The sequence below is a fragment of the Schistocerca cancellata genome, chromosome 5, assembly GCF_023864275.1.
Source record: "Schistocerca cancellata isolate TAMUIC-IGC-003103 chromosome 5, iqSchCanc2.1, whole genome shotgun sequence".
Lineage (NCBI taxonomy): Eukaryota > Metazoa > Arthropoda > Insecta > Orthoptera > Acrididae > Schistocerca > Schistocerca cancellata.
The window spans coordinates 770,505,238-770,523,104 of NC_064630.1; the positions used below are offsets into that span (position 1 = coordinate 770,505,238).

A 17,867-nucleotide genomic window follows, 5' to 3' on the forward strand; every position below is an offset into this window, starting at 1 on the left:
CCTATAAATGACCCAATTGGATCATTCCATTTTGTATCCCCACAAATTTTTACAGCTAGGTATTTTAATGAGTGGGCTGATTCCAATTGAGCATTTTCTGGGACAACATCTTAATTGCAATATATGGAAATCGAGATACAGAGCATCAAATATTTGACATCATGTTTTCATTAATTTCAGTCCCTCGTACATGTACAAAATTACAGTCAAATAGAAATGCTGTGTTATTGTTTCAGACTAAATGATGTGATAGTGTACTATGTGCAACTTTCATACTGGTTTGAACTGATAATACAATACCACACTTAAATTGTTTTTCCATAGATCACTGTATAACATCAACAAGAAAATAACATTTTCCATGTTTTACTATTAAACAGTCGCTAAATCTAAAAGTAATGTACTCAGACCATAAAGCAACAAAGTATATTTTTATCCGACAAACATAATTAGTTTTCAAAACAAAAGTACACTGTAAATGTGTTCCTGAAAGAAAAAAATATATATATATATATTGCTGCTTGTGTCTGTATATGTGTGGATGGATATGTGTGTGTGTGCGAGTGTATACCCATCCTTTTTTCCCCATAAGGTAAGTCTTTCTGCTCCCGGGACTGGAATGACTCCTTACCCTCTCCCTTAAAACCTACATCCTTTCGTCTTTCCCTCTCCTTCCCTCTTTCCTGATGAGGCAACAGTTTGTTGCGAAAGCTTGAATTTTGTGTGTATGTTTGTGTTCGTTTGTGTGTCTGTCGACCTGCCAGCACTTTCATTTGGTAAGTCACATCATCTTTGTTTTTATATATATATATATATATATATATATATATATATACTTTCATTTGGTAAGTCACATCATCTTTGTTTTTAGATATATATATATATATATATATATATATATATATATATTTAAAAAGAAAGATGATGAGACTTACCAAACAAAAGCGCTGGCAGGTCGATAGACACACAAACATACACACAAAATTCCAGCTTTCGCAACCAACGGCTGCCTCGTCAGGAAAGAGGGAAGGGGAAGGAAAGACAAAAGGATATGGGTTTTAAGGGAGAGGGCAAGGAGTCATTCCAATCCCGGGAGCGGAAAGACCCACCTTAGGGGGAAAAAAGGACAGGTACACACTCGCACACACACACACATCCATCCACACATACACAGACACAAGCAGACATTTGTAAAGTCAAAGAGTTTGGGCCTCGGGACGGAAGTACAGAGGCAAAGATGATGTTGAAAGACAGGTGAGGTATGAGCGGCGGCAGATTGAAATTAGAAATTAGCGGAGATTGAGGCCTGGCGGATAGCGAGAAGAGAGGATATGCTGAAGGGCAAGTTCCCATCTCCGGAGTTCTGACAGGTTGGTGTTAGTGGGAAGTATCCAGATAACCCGGACGGTGTAACACTGTGCCAAGATGTGCTGGCCGTGCACCAAGGCATGTTTAGCCACAGGGTGATCCTCATTACCAATCTTCTCGCTATCCGCCAGGCCTCAATCTCCGCTAATTTCTAATTTCAATCTGCCGCCGCTCATACCTCACCTGTCTTTCAACATCATCTTTGCCTCTGTACTTCCGTCCCGAGGCCCAAACTCTTTGCCTTTACAAATGTCTGCTTGTGTCTGTGTATATGCGGATGGATATGTGTGTGTGTGCGAGTGTATACCTCAGATGTAGTCTCATCATATATCACACCAACAAACATAACACATAACAACTTGGTCTTAACGTAATCATACACAAAATGAAAGAAATGCATTTATTCAGCTGCAAACACAATACCATCCTCAACAATGATCTGCGACAGTTTGTGTGTGGTTACTAGGGATCACGTGTCTGTTTCGCATCCTGAGCAGCCATTGTCTGTCACAAGTGCAGAACTGTTGACAATATTCTTTAGCATTTCTGCATTGTCATCTCAAAGGAACTTGAGCAGTGTGAAGATATCTTTCTTCTTTGCATCCGGAATCCCAGGATGAGATGTCTTTGCCATTATCATGTCCACCTCCTGCATTGGCATAATACATCCTCGTTTCTTTATTTGGTAAGGACTGAATAACTGCATAAGTAGATGAGACGGAAAACGTGTTTCCATTGTAATACAAAATGACATATTTTTATTCCAAATAGTGTCTTTCCTTTGGGTTTTGTGACATAATATGGTGATAAAGCTGGTGCCCAGTCCTCAATAATGTCGATTCCTTTCACCACCTTAAAGGATGCTGAACTGAAATATACTGGTGCAATTTCTCAATGTTTTCAATATTCCTTAGCATTTTTCCATATAGGCCGAAGTTACAATCCCATGGACTGTATGACTGTCCCTGAACTGGAAATACATGTCGTTCGGTTACATTGTTTGATTCTGAAAGCCAAGTACAACATCGTTCCATGATCTTATTTTTATTTTGCCCTCCACACAGATCCGATAGAAGTATTATAATCTTAATTTTGTCTGGCTTGTGGAGTTTCCTACTTATGAAGTCATATAAGATGGAACAAACAGAATTCAAATCTTTTTTTGCTGAACCTTTGAGTAATCAATAAAATGCGCTTGATTACTCATTATGACAGTGAACATGGAATACATAGAGCCACAGTAGCCCCTCATAGAACTGTGCAGTAATGCTCAGTTTAAGCAGAGCAGGTTCTGTGCATAATCAGACTCGAGTACTGAGGTATCTGTTATAACGTCAAGTTTAACAAATATATTTCAGAACGACACAACACATATAAGTCACAGAGTAAGTTGACAAGCAAGACATGTGTACACGTTAGCATTGGAATGAGCACTGAATCCCAGTCTAGCGGCCGCTGCTCGGCTGGCCACTTAGATGGCACAGCTGCTGCCCGGCTGGCAGACAGCGCCGCACGTAGAGGACGCGCGTAATTGCGCAGCGACGCTTTGAATGATCAGCGAGTCATGACACTTTCCCCCCTTTGAAATTGTTGCACTGGTCTTGATGGAGGTGTCCTGGAGATGGCTAACGTTCATAGGCGTTGTTTGACTCACCGTAAAGTCTCAAGGAGGCGGCTTCCCGTACAGACGGAAGTGTCCCCGATGATAACGGGTCGAGATGACAGGAGACGTAGGGGTCGAATGTGCTGGGGCCCCCTGCACCAATCTGCCCATTGCGGCAAGTCCAGTTGATATAATACGAGACATGGGCGATGTGTCAGCGTCCGTTGGAGGAGGAGACGAGTAGATTTGCTCTAACAGAGGATGGTCATCCGGTTCCTGCATGGGCACGTCTCCTGGTGGCGTCCGTTCTTGCACTGGCATCGCGATGATGGTGAGAAGGCTGCGTTGTGAGTATTGAGAGATGCCTAGATCCCGAGCGTCAGGTAGGGCCAAAAGTGGTGTAGCGGCATTCGGAACAGGCGTTGCTGGCACACGAGGCCAAAGCTGGTCCGAATGACGCACTGCAACACCCGTGTCCGTCTGGATTTCAAACAGGCGTCTACCACGGTGTCTTAAGATGCAGCCCGGGCTCCATTTTGGCTGCCTGCCATATCCCCATACCCAGACGAGGTCGTCGGCGGTGAACCGGCCAAATAAAGGCACCCGCGGCCGTGAGGTGGAAGGCTGCAGAAGATGAAGTAGTGTGTGGGGCTGTCAGCCATGTAAGAGCTCAGCCCATGGGGGTGAAATGGTAAGACACCAGAAACTGAAGAAGCGCATCATCAGCAGCAGAAGACGTCAGAAGTTTCCACATCTGAGCCTTAAATGTGCGGACCAGTCGTTCAGCCTCACCGTTGGATTGTGGATGGAACGGCGGGGCCGTGACATGCATAACGCCGTGACGAGCACAAAAATCCGCAAATTCGGGGAGGCCATCCAAAGAAAAAATACGGGCGCGAGCACTGGTGGTGAGACGATCCAACTCCCGTTTTACCTGATCACGAAGGGCCACAGGAATGGGCCGAGCCTGAAAAAACTTAGGCCAAGCAGTGGGTTTGAGCGTGATATGAGCTTCAAAGTTGTTTGCACGGCCTAACCCAGGAGAAAAAAGGGACAAAAATGTCATCGACAAGGAATCCAGTTGAGCATAAGGAATAGCATCAGAGACAATATTGACAGAGTCATCGATGGAGAACCCAAAAACGCAAAAGGCATCGAAACCAAAAAGATTTTCTGCGTTGCTCTGGTCGACCACAAATATGGGAACCGTGCGAATGACAGATTTGTAAGATACCTCAGCATTAAACTGTCCCAAGAGAGAAATCTTATGTTTATTGTACGTCCGTAATTGCCGAGTGACAGGTGACAGGAGTGGAGAACCCAACTGAAGATACGTCTGAGAATTAATTATAGTGGCAGCAGAACCGGTATCCACTTGCATCCGAACATCTCGACCAAGGATTTGGACAGTGAGGAATAACTTCCCTGAAAGGGAAGAAGTGCAATTGACAAACAACACAGAATCAGCGTCATGTTCATGAACATCATGTATGCAGTCGGATTTGCAAACGGAAGACACATGACCTTTCTTTTTGCAATTGTGACACACAGCCCAACGTTGGGGACAATCCTCGCGTGAATGTTTCGTAAAACACCGCGGACATGAAGGAAGTTGCCGGGGGTTTTGCTGCAGTTTCGTAGCGGGTTGTTTACGGCTAGGCCGAGGCTGTGCGTGGGAGCACACTGCGGCCACGTCGGCCGGCGGGGACGCGCCGCACGCGTCATCAACAGTGCACAGGGGTTGTATTTCCCCGACATCACCCGACGCCTCTATTTGCGCCCCAGCGGCTCTAGAAATTTCAAAAGACTGTGCAATGGAGAGAACTTCATCTAGAGTCGGATTCGCCAACTGAAGGGAACGTTGCCGAACTTCTTTGTCGGGCACCGACCGGATAATAGCATCCCGTACCATGGAATTGCCATAGGATGCTTTGTGAACGTCAGTAACAAATTGACACTTTCGACTGAGGCCATGAAGTTCAACAGCCCAAGCGCGATAGGATTGATGTGGCTGTTTTTGACAATGATAAAAGGCAACACGAGAGGCTACCACATGCGTTTGCTTTTGAAAATAGACAGACAGAAGTGAGCACATTTCAGCAAAGGACAAAGATGCAGGATCCTTCAAAGGTGGCAATTGCTACAACAACCGATACATTTGAGAGGTGAAATCCAGGAAAAGAACAGAGACTTACATGGTTATCCGTCCGTGACATGAAATGCCAAGAAGTGCTGTCGAAGACGTTTTTCATAATCAGACCAGTCTTCCGCCGTCTCGTCGTAAGGAGGAAAAGGAGGTACAGCCAACGACGAGAAACGCCCCGCATTTGACGCCGCGACGAAATTGCGAATCACCGCTGTTAGAAGCTGTTCAAGGAGATTTTGCAATAGTTGCTCGACAGTAGCCATGGAACTCTGTGGGTCAATGGTGAAAAGGAAAAATCCACTACCTCATCGCCAATTGTTATAACGTCAAGTTTAACAAATATATTTCAGAACGACACAACACATATAAGTCACAGAGTAAGTTGACAAACAAGACATGTGTACATGTTAGCATTCGAATGAGCACTGAGTCCCAGTCTAGCGGCCGCTGCTCGGCTGGCCGCTTACCGTAGGTGGCGCAGCTGTTGCATGGCTGGCAGACAGCGCCGCATGTAGAGGACGCGCGTAATTGCGCGGCGGCGCTTTGAATGATCGGCGAGTCACGACAGTATCTGTGTTGCCAAGTTTGACCAACGTGAAAGTCGTGTCCTTGAGTTTATTGTACTCTGCAACCTTTAGTTTACATTATTCATAAACATCTTTACAAGACCATTTGCATGGACACTCAATATAACTTGATACTCCTTGCAGATATCACAGTTATCAGTTCATGGTTCTCGAAATGAATACAGATTATTCTCCCTAAAGAACTTATAAGTTTTATACTTCATCTGGAGTACTGTATTCATTTCATGGAGAAGATGATCTCTGAATGATGTGAATAATTTTGCAACACTAAGGTCAAGGTTGTCAAAATATTTCCTTTTGGACTTGCCTGGACAATATTGCGATGATTTGGGAGAAAACTGGTCCTGGTGAGCAGACCATGTCCCAAATTTCTGTTGCAGTTTTATGAAGTCTGTTGCTGTGTTTCCCTCTTTTGTCTTCTACTGTAAGAGCAGCAGCACCCAACACCTTTAAAACCGTTGTCAAAAGTCTGTCGGTAACTTTCAAGGTACTTCAGAATAGGAATTTACAGACTACTGTCCTATTATTGTTGCATTTTAGATGGTCTGTATAGATGGAGCTATGATTCCGACCAGACCTAGGTCTATTAGATATTCTTGGTGGTGTTTTCTTTTCAATTAAACTTAACATCAATGTATCTTTTGTATTCTTGCCACTAAAGCCAAAATCATTCATCTCTACTTGATCTTTTGGGCATATTTTTAGATAGCATTCCTTTGTGAAACATTCTTACTGACTGCAAATTTCTTAGAACAAACTCTCTTAACGGTTTTTGGTGAAACATAACACTGTCCTGAATTTCTCTTCTTCTTCGCAACTTCCGTCTTCCACTTCCCTTTCTGAATTTTACATTTCCTTCCAATTAGTTGGTTCTCATAATCACCCTCCAACTGGATATAATATCACAATCATTTCCCATAATTTGTTTACTTCCTAAGTGATCTTGGCAAATGTACATTCCATGGTACTGATGTTCCGTCACTGAAAAATACGTCTCAGAATAGCGCACATGCAACATTAGTACAAGCGATGTGGATGTTGTCTGCTGGCTACTGCAGCCAGTGGGATGATGACTTGGAACAGCACAGCCGTCAAATTTTTCTAGAGGGCATTGTGTCTGTCGGAGAGTAATGATAATTTGTGAGCCCATAGACTGGCTTGTACAGCTGCAATTACTGCAGGAAATGGAAAAATGACTTAATGGACACTAATATAACAACAAGAACGAGCAATTATTGACAGTATAATGTAAGTGGATAGATAAATAGATTTCCTTCTCATCCTGTCCAGTAAGTCTCCTGTGACTTGGGTTTTGGGTGACTTTTCTGAACTGAACCCCTTTCCCCAAACTTCTCCAGCCCTTTTCCTTCACACCTCTTCCTTCCCCTTCAACTCTTCTGCCAGAAAAAGGAGCCACTGGCTCTGAAAGCTTGAAAAAGTTAAACCATTTAGAGAGTGTGTGTGTGTGTGTGTGTGTGTGTGTGTGTGTGTGTGTGTGTGTGTTTTCCCCTACCACTTAATGGACATCAAGTTGTTTTTCCAGGAAACACCTCAATTGTGCCGTGACATTGTAGGTGTAAGATACTAATCTTCTGTGTCTGACCTTCCACATTTAGGCATTCTCTAGTTTCCCCAAATTGCTTAAGGAAAATGCTAGGATGGTTCTTTCTGCTTCCTTCCCTAGTGTGTTCTTGTGTTCTTTTCCTATGACGTCATCATTGACAAGACATTAAACCTAAGTCTTTCTTCTTCCAAAGTGGAGGACATGTCCCCAGCAAACCTGTTTACTACACTTTGGTAGATCTTCTTGCCAGAGGAGAAGGAGTTTGTGTTTTACAGAACGATGTCCTATTTGGAAGCGTGCCCATCTCATCTCAACTCATCTCTTAGGCTGCAAGTGGCTGCATTAAGCCTGGATAGTGGGTTCCACTGTGCTCAGCTAGTTGTCCTTCACGTAAGTTGCTCAGACTCTCTCTGAGCTTCAGTAGCAAAATCACTGCAGATAGAAGAACAGCTAAGTGTGTCAGAGGGAGGATTTTGGTGGTGCCCTTGGATGGGTGCTCCATTCATTGGTTCGTTGCCCAAATTTGTATGTGCCTGGAATCCAGCAGATTATCACTCTCTTTGCAACTTTTGTAAGTAGAGATGCAAGTCTTGGATGTTCTGGAGTTGTTTCTCTGCTGGGTACATGTACTATTGTCGTGAAGCATGCTCAAGGAGTTTTCACAGATTAGGAATTTTTAGCTCATATACATGCCCACTGCTCCAATTTACTCAGCATACTGTACTTAACTACACTATAGATTCTGAATCCATGTTATAAGTGGATGTTGAGGGCACAGTCATGGCAAATCATAAGGGGCAGCAGTTTAGACAGGCATATACTGATGATTCTGGTATAAGATGTTGTAAAACAATATTTTAAAAATGTAATCTGGAGTAAAGCCTTTTGTTCTTGTATTTCATTACTTATTTCTTCCATTTATTTTTTGCAGAAGACATAGATTTATTTCATTGTCAACTTTATACAAAACTTTAACAACAGTTATTCCAACTTGGACTTTCCATTGTTTTATATGATTTTTTTTTTTCCTCCTCTATTCTTCCAGGCAGTCTGTGCACTTGCTGATGGGAAACCAATAGTTACACCAGAAATGTGGAACAAATATTTGGCATCAGCTGAAGCAAACCTACCCATTCCAGATTATGAAGAGTTCATTCCTCCACTTGGAGAAACAACAATAAAGAAAAATGAAGTTTCATTCAAAGTTAATGAGAAGAGGAAAACTCTTTTCAGGGGAAAGAAGTTTTTGTTTTTTACCAGAGCACATTGTAACCAACACCAATGTCTTGTGTTGGCTGCAGGTATGGAAATATTATGTATTGTATGAAGTGGATCTTAGTAGCACAATAACAATTAAAAATCTGAAATATATAAGCCACGTAATGAACATAGATACTTATGATTTTTTATTACCATATTATAACAATAACAGGTTGAATAACACAGGTGTTGTCATCTGATTATTGGGACATTCAGTTGGGGTGTTAATCAATAGTTAATAGTGCTGCGCAGATATGTGGCAAAACAAGGGGTAAAGTGAAAGACAAAAAAGCCAGTTGGTGGAACGATAGAGTAAAAGACACAATTAAAAAACATAACATGGCAAAGAAAAACATGGAGTTTGAAAAAAGAAATCAAAACCAGGGTCTGGTGCCTAAAGATGAACACAGGGTGATAACACTGGAGAAGGAATACTGAAAAAAGAAACTCCAAGCAAAGAGAATTGTGGAAGAAGAAAAGGAGAAGAGTTGGGAAATAGTCAACCAGAATCTAGAGCAGGATAGCAAAGGGAATGAAAAACTGCTATATGGGTTATTGAAAAGTAAAAGATCTGGTAGAGAAGACATAAAAGCGATTGAAACAGAGGGTGGGGATATTATCAGGGACATGGAAGGTATCAGTGAAGAGATGAAGCATCATTTTGAAATCTTACTGAATGGGGAAGGTGCACAATAAAGTGACACTGAAGTCATTGAATTAGAGGAGGAGCAGGATCTAATCTCTTCGTTAGAAACTGAGAATTCCCTGAAACAGACAAAAAGTGGGAAGGCAGCTGGAGTAGATGAGCTGACAGCGAATATGATTAAAGCCACAGGAATCCATGGAATACGTGGTTACACCGGGGGTGATAAGGAAAGGTAGTAGAAAGAAATGCACCAACTACCGAGGAATCACACTTTTATCATACTGCATTAAGATAATGGGAAAGATCATAAAAAAAAGATTGCAGAAAATTCTAGGACACCAATTAGAGTAACAACAGCATGGGTTCAGAAGTAATAGGGGAACAATAGAGCTCATTTTCTCCCTCCGTCAGTTAATGGAGAAGTATTGGGAAAAAGGAAAGGACTTGATAATAGTATTCATGGATTTGGAAAAAGCATATGACAGTGTACCAAGGGATAAAATATGGGAATAAATGAGAAAACATAATGAACCTGATTCATTATTTAAAAAAAGTGCAGATGCTGTACGATGGTTGTGAGAGTAGTGTACAAGTAGGAGGTGGAAAATCAAAATGGTTTAAGACAAAGAAAGGTGTTTGGCAAGGCAGTTCGCTCTCCCCTTTACGCTTCATTACACTTATGGATACAATCATGAAAGAAATCAAGGAAGAAGAGAATGAAGATCTCAGTGTTTTTGCTTTTGCTGATGACATTGCCATTTGGGGAGAGATAGAAATGCAGGTTCAGAGGAAACTAGATTACTTTAACACAAAATTTAAAAAATTCAAATTAACTGTGAGTAGGAACAAGACAGTGGCAATGAAGATGAGCAGGACACCCACACCTTGTAACACCATACTGGAGGGGGAGAAGGTTGAGTGTGTGAAAATCTTCAATTATCTGGCTAGCATCATATCACACAATGGGAGTTCCAAACTAGAAGTCTTAAACAGGATAACAAAAGGATCTAGCTTCTTCCACCAAGTATGAAATCTAATCTGGGACAAGGAAGTCCCTCTAAGAACCAAACAGACCACGTATAAAACTTATCTCCTGCCAATCATGATGTATAGTCTAGAGGCCTGTGTCATAAATAAGAGAGTAGAGAGTCAAATACAAGCATGTGAAATGAAGTTCCTTAGGTCAGCTCTACAAAAAACTGGGAGAGACATAGTCAGGAATGATTATGTAAGGAGAGACCTGCAGGTGACATTGCTACAGAGGAGAGGGTGAGTGCTTTGAGATTGAAGTGGTTCGGTCATGTGAAGCGAATGCACCCAGCTTGAACTACACGTCAGTATTTGGGGATGGAGGTACCGGTAAGTAGACCAGTTGGGTGGCCTAGAAAGAGATGGACAGACCAGGTTAAGGAAGATCTCAAGAGGAGAGGAGTAACATGGGATGTAGTGGAGAGGGAAAAGCTATACTAGGACAGAAACCAATGGAAGCATATCGTTCATCAAGTTCCCATCCAGCTCGCTGGAAGGAAATACCGATGTAAGGCATATCTTTTCTGCATAATATTTGTCTCCTGCCTCAGAAGGTTCTGGCAGAGACTGTGGATGTGATTTTTTGGATTCTCCAACCTTTATTGTTTCACTAAAGCAAATACTGGTACTGTACTGGTACAAACAGCCACTGTTAATTTGTAGTCACATTATATTATTTGTTTTTTGCTACTGTCTGAAGAGTGTCAGAGACCACATAATTAAAATGAAGTTGGTAGTTCATCTCAAGTTAGTGGGTGAATTTAAGCAGTTTGCTTTGTTTCACCCTCCGTATGTTTTGGAGTAGTTGTAATTAGACTTGAACATAGTTGTGTAGAGGACTGATGACCTCCGATGTTCTGTCCCATAGTGCTCAGAGCCGTAGTTGTGTAGAACTGTGTGTGGTGGGCACCTGGTCCCAGTGCATGATTGGCTACTGCTGATTCATCTATGTTGCCTAGATAATAATTTGTCTTGAATTCCTTGTGTCAGGTGTTCATGCTTCTTTTAGTGGTACTTAAGTACACTTGAGTGCCATGGATGGCAGAGGCCGTAGATCTGAAGTATTCACTCAAATCCACAGGAAAGGTGTATGGAATTAATTGCAGTACAGAGAGAGAGAGTGTGTGTGTGTGTGTGTGTGTGTGTGTGTGTGTGTTTTGGCGCACACACGCACACATGTGTGTGCCTTTCAGATGGGTCCATTTAATTTTTATTTCTGTTAAATGGGTTGAACAATTCATTTCAATTCTTATATTAGGGAGGTATGCAGACCTCGATGTCTGCTGATTTAGCCATACCAAAAATGAGTTGTAACTTTTGCAATCAATTTCCACACTGGTAAATGCTATTTCAGGTCATGCTGAGGGCACAGGAAGACTGTATTTCTATCAAACTCAATGAAAACAAAAATAATCAATTACTGATAATATAATGTAAATGGAGAGACAAAAAAATCTACTCCTTTCAGCCCCATTGGCTCCTCCTTCTGACAGAAGAGTTAGAGGAGAAGGAAGAGGGATGAAGGAAAAGTACTGGAGATGTTTAGGGAAAGGGCTACAATTCAGAAAAGTCACCCAGGAGCCTAGGCCAGGGGAGATTTACCGTTGGTAAAGCTTGTAAAAGTTAAATCCTTTTGTGTGTGTGAGTGAGTTCCCCTGCCGCCACTTGGTGAGTAGATTTTATATCTATCCATTTGCATTAAACTCAATGAGAAGTTTGTTAACAAAAAGCCAGAAGTAGAAAAAAATAATAACCATTTTTAAGTGTTGTAGAGAAAATAGGATCCAGCTATTCATTAGAAAATGCGAGGTCGCATATGGAAGAGACAAAACGTATGTGACTTGGTAAAATTCAAATTCAGCCCACCTCTCCTACTGAAATTAGAAAAATAATAAATTCACTCAAAAGTAAAAGCTCCCATGGCATTTCCAGCAGAGTACTGAGAGTTTGTTCCCAACTGTTAAGTAGGATTGTGAGCCACATATGTAGTAGCTTACTGAAACAGGGCATTTTTCCAGGTAGACTCAAATATGCTATTATTAAACCATTGTAGAAAAGAGGGGATAGGTCTGAAGCTAACAACTACTGCCCAATATCACTTCCGACAGCTTTATCCAAAATTAAAAGTAATGTATTCAAGAGTAACTTCACATATTTGTAAAAATGAAGTACTAAGAAAATGTCAATTTGGTTTTCAGAAAGGCTATTCAGAAGAAAATGCTATATATGCTTTCACTGATCAGATATTAAATGCTCTGAATAACTGGACATCACTCATTGGGATATTTTGTGATCTCTCAAAGGCTTTTGAATGTGTGAATCAGGAAATTCTTCTAGATAAGCTTAAGTATTGTGGTATGTGTGGGACAGTGCACCAATTGTTTAATTCATATTTAACTGGAAGAATGCAGAAGGGCGAAATTAGCAGTACAGACAGTCTGCAAAAATCAGCAGAGTCCTCTAATTGGGGAGGTGTCAAGAATGGTGCCTGCAACACTAGAAGAAAGAATGATCTTCATTATTCTGGATTAAATTTGACCTCGGCACAGAAAGGGGTGAGTTATACTGCCACAAAAATCTTTTATCATTTGCCAAAAAGCATTAAAAGTCTGACGCATAGCCAAATAGCATTTAAAAATAAATTGAAAGAATTTCTGAATGACAACTATTTCTACCCAATAGATGAATTTTTAGATATGAAGTAGTAACTGAAAAAAATTGTATCAGTTAAAGAATACTTATGATAAATTTACACTTTCCATCTCATTACGAAATGTGTTCATGATCTATGGAACAAGTATTAATGTAATGTAATAATACCTTTGTCCAATCCCATGGGCTGGAGCAGTCATATGGATAAACTTGCAAGGCCTAGGTAATGGAGAACAGCATTTATGTGCTTTGATTGTCTCATTGTCGCAACATAGGTTCCTTTCAGTGCATCATATATGAATCCATATCGTACTTTACTCACCCATAAGACCTTTCACCCCACTCTCCTCCCTAAACTCTCCCAACCCCCCATTCCACTCATCTTATTCTCCAAACACAATTTCAAGTTCCCAAGCCTCTTATGCAAGGTGCTCTCTGATGTGATGTGACAAGTGATGTGAAGTGTGGCATGGCAGATACATGGCAGTGGTGTGACATAATAGGTAATCTACGTCAATAGAAGTGATATGGCATTCGTAAAAGTACATCATGTCTTTTTTGGATGTGGAAGGTGTTTTGGCTTTAGTCAACCTGATTGATGTTAATTAATGAAAGTCTGAAAGACATTGTTGAGTACATTCTTACTGGCATACTAATGTGAACAGTTGTGGTATTTTTAAGGTATTTAAAGAGCTGACTATGTATCCCTCTTTCCTTATTTATTTGTTTTTCCCAATGACACACTACCCATCAAAGAATTGTGGCTGAAACATCAAAGACAATATGAGAACATATGCAATCTGAATCACTGATTTAAATCTTGAAAAAACCAGTCACTGAAAACTGTGGAATCTGCTGAACTGTATTTACAACAGCAATCACATCAAAGTTAAAGCTTCTTTTAAATGTGGATAAATACCTTATAATTACAATTCATAGTCTCCTTTGCTTTTTCAGGTGCAGATGGATTATTTTTATCAATTAATATTGGGGAGTGTTGCTGGAACAAGTATGATAAAGTATTAAAAGAAAGTTCTTCCGGTAAATCATTGTTTGGAGTTGTGCTTCCGCTTCTGGAACCTACACTTTTGCCAGGACAAGCTTGCAGATTCCCTTATTTTGTTGCAGTTGTGCTTTTTGCTCTAACAAAACACATAATGAGAACATGCCCTCATAGACAACTAACTAATTAAAGACGCACATTTAATTACAGATTACCTAAGGGAAGAAGGTCTGTAGAATGTTAGGTTTGTATATTAGTGTCAGTGATTCAGGTTTGGATGGTTCAATAAATTGTGACATGAATATGATAGTTCAAACGATCTGTTTGTTCCATGTACCTGCCATTCACATAAAGAGATTGGCAAGCACTCAGACACTGAAGCATCACAGGGTTGCATATGTACAAGGTATTGTCTCTCTGGACTGCATCGATCGCAACAAGGACGACACACGGTAGAACAAGTGCCACCAGAGGTTCTCCTTGCCAGGGCCTTATTTCCTATGCCATGTCACATGTGTGGAACTGGATCAGCACAAATTCCACCACATCCTGGCTATAAAGGGTGGCGCAAGCCAAAGTGTCGGCAATTCACTCCATAGGAGATGTGGGCCAATTCATGTGCCAACACTTAGCAGCAGCCCATCAGTCAGAGCCCCATCAGAAGCCACCACAGCAGGACCTACGACTTTCAGCGATATCCTGAGACGTACCTGTTGGCCAGCTATGCCAAATGCTTAACCTCTGTCATTAGGGTTTATCAGTGGCTTAGTATTCACATCCACTACATTTATTCCCTGCATGTTCCAGGCATATGCCTGTTAGTGTCTGAGTAGTTGCGTTGTTTTTTATTGAAAAGAGTTTTGCTTCATTGTTAAATCTCTCTACTTCGGTCTTAATAAACCTGTGTTTTCATTTACCTGTGTCTTCTTATTTCTTATCACACATCTCCCTGTAGGCGATATAGCAGTTTGTTTCACAACATTATGCGTATTCATGATGGTGTATGTTTTAAAACAGCTATGGAGCACAATATAGACCACTCTATGAGAAATTATATCGAAAGCCAGAAAACCAACAGTGTTATGCAATTGAGAAATCAGCTGCGTAGTTTCTTTCTTAACTGAATTAGTGCATTGTCTTTTCAGAATGAAGTATGTATGTAGCTGCATACTATATACTAGGGATCCAGCAAATCAGTAAAAAGATTTGAGATAAGATTTATAGAAAACCACTTTATGTATTTCTATTTGGTTCTATACCTTCTTCCTATTCCACAAATAAATTAAAGGAATTTTGATTATCACCTATGCCTACGGTATTTCACATGCTATCATATCCCACACTTTAACTTGATCATAAATATGGGGGTATTTCTCCACAAGATCAACAAAGTCTGTCTTGACCTCAGGATTGTATGTCATTTTCCAGGGCACAGTGATAATTGCACGATAAAGCAGAAACATACCCAGCCTATCAGTAGCATAGACATGGCACAGTGCAAAAGTGGAGTTCACTGCATTCATATGGCAGTGGCATAGCATGCTGTACCACTCAGTTATGTTGTTTCAGACTGATAGATGGTGTTCCATTAGATGTATTTGTTCTGTCTGAATTTGCAAGTTAAATGCATGTTGTGCCACATCATGCACTAGATCACTTGCCATGTAACTCTGGTGGACACCCTGCTGTAGTAACTATTTTATTGCCTATACATTTGTTTGCTGTTTTTGCACGGGATCCAGCAAATACCTTCTAAACTTGCTGTTTAGCAACAGTCTTAAGTATGTAATTGTATCAGCAGAAGTTGTTACCCAGTCAGAGTCCCTTCTTACTGGACCCATTGTTCAAATGTCTTTTGTTCATCTTTCTCACTTTCCTAACACAACTGTGCCATATAATTTGGGTTTATTGTTACTGGCAGAAGTAAAGCTGTGAGTACCGGACATGAGTCGTGCTTCGGTAGCTCAGATGGTAGAGCACTTGCCCGCGAAAGGCAAAGGTCCCGAGTTCGAGTCTCGGTCGGGCACACCGTTTTAATCTGCCAGGAAGTTTCATATCAGCGCACACTCCGCTGCAGAGTGAAAATTTCATTCTGAGTTTATTGTTGTCATTTTGATCTCTTTGTGAAGGTAGTATTTGGAAATTGTTTAGTACAAAGTTATGTGAAAAAGTTAGTGAAGTGGACGTTAGTGTGGTGGAAAATGTTCCATTATTTCCCTTCCCACTCATCTTGCAATGAAGCAGTGGACTAGAGAAGCGGTCTCTATTTTTCAGCAAGATTCAACAAGATCATGTTAAGTAGTGGTCACTGCAGAACTATGAATAATTATGTAGATTTTGTAAATATATGCCACAAGACTTTTCAACAATACTGAAATGTTAAGATAGTTTTCACATGAAGGAATTTGTTTGTTTATTTCTTCTAAGAATTGTTGGGATTTTGCGAGATTAATGGCTCTACCACAAGGTGAACTCTTAACACTGGTAAAGTCCGTAATGGACATAATGCTTGGGATGCTCGATTTGATGGTAACTGAAAGTAGGTTCAGCTAGTTTAGGCTACTAGCTAGATTTTAGCGACATCCAAGCTGCCTATGTCAAACATCAATAGAGAGGAGAGACGAGGACTGAAATTGTTGCAGAAGGATGAAGATGTAGTTGTTTTACCTGCAGACAAGGGGAATGCCACAGTAATCCTCAATGCTACAGATTACCACAAGAAAGTTGGATTGTTACTGGCGGATAGCAAATATCGGATTCTCAGACGGGATCCCACATCGGTGCTCAGCAGGAAGACAAGGGAGTTACTAAAAAACTCTGGCCTCTCCGACAAACTGGTGAAGAACTTACGGCCAAGAGCACCTAGGCCACCAAGATTGTACGGTTTGCCAAAGGTTCACAAGGAGAACGACCCGTTGAGACTGATTGTTAGCACTATTGGCTCTCCTACGTACAGCCTTGCAAAACACTTAACTAAATTGTTGGCACCTGTAGTTGGTCATTGCCCACATCATATTAAGAATTCAAAAATATTTGTTGATATCATAAAACAGATGAAGATAGGCCCAAATAATATCATGGTCAGCCTCGACGTGGTTTCTCTGTTCACCAAAGTACCTGTGGATGACACATTACAACTGTTGGCTGCTCTTTTTTCCTCAGAAATTTTGAAATTGTTCCGGCATACCTTGACGACCACTTACTTTTTATACAGTGGAAATTATTATGAAATGATGGATGGACAGCCATGGGTTCGCCACTGTCACCAGCAATAGCGATTTTTTTCATGGAGGATTTTGAAGAACGAGCGTTGAGCAGTGCTCACCTCCACCCATCATGCTTCTACAGATACGTCGACGACACTTTTTTAATCTGGCCACATGGCAGTGACACGCTGCAGCAGTTTGTCGAACATTTGAATGGTGTACATCCAAACATAAAATTTACAGTGGAGGTGGAGAAGGAAGGGAAGTTACCTTGTTTAGATGTGTTGGTGGAGCGAAAACCGGATGGGCGACTGGGCCATTCTGTGTATAGGAAGCCAACGCATACAGACTTACATCTGCATAGCCACAGCTTCCATCATCCGTCTCAGAAGAGAGCTATGCTGAATACTTTAGTACACAGAGCCAGGACTATTTCCGACAAGGACCACCTCAGTCCCAAGTTTAACCATTTGACAACTGTTTTCCAGAGGAATGGTTATTCTGCTGGTGAAATTAAATCAGTATTGTCCAAGAAAGTAAGACACGATGCCATCCATAAACAAGAAGAGGACCAACACTTTAGCGCGACTTCCATTTTGTGGTGCTACAACAAGCAAGATAGGCAGAGTCCTAAAGAGGTAAGGAATAAAACCAGTTTTCTGACCATCTAGGAAAATTAAGGAAATGTTGAGACCAGTCAAAGATAGTCTCGGCTTAAGGGTGCCGGGAATTTATAGTATTCCTTGTGTATGCAATAAGAATTATGTGGGCCAGTCTGTAAGAACCGTTGCCGACCGTTGCAT

The 17,867-nt window shown here is 41.1% G+C and overlaps 1 protein-coding gene across 1 annotated transcript in view; it reads left to right on the forward strand.

Moving 5' to 3' along the window:
* The window catches only part of LOC126188116 (nibrin), a 163,908-nt gene that overhangs the window by 78,818 nt on the left and 67,223 nt on the right, over nucleotides 1-17,867 (forward strand). Inside the window, exon 5 of the mRNA XM_049929588.1 lies at nucleotides 8,314-8,569. Coding sequence (XP_049785545.1) covers nucleotides 8,314-8,569 — 256 coding nt within the window. The remainder of the gene's footprint in view (nucleotides 1-8,313; nucleotides 8,570-17,867) is intronic.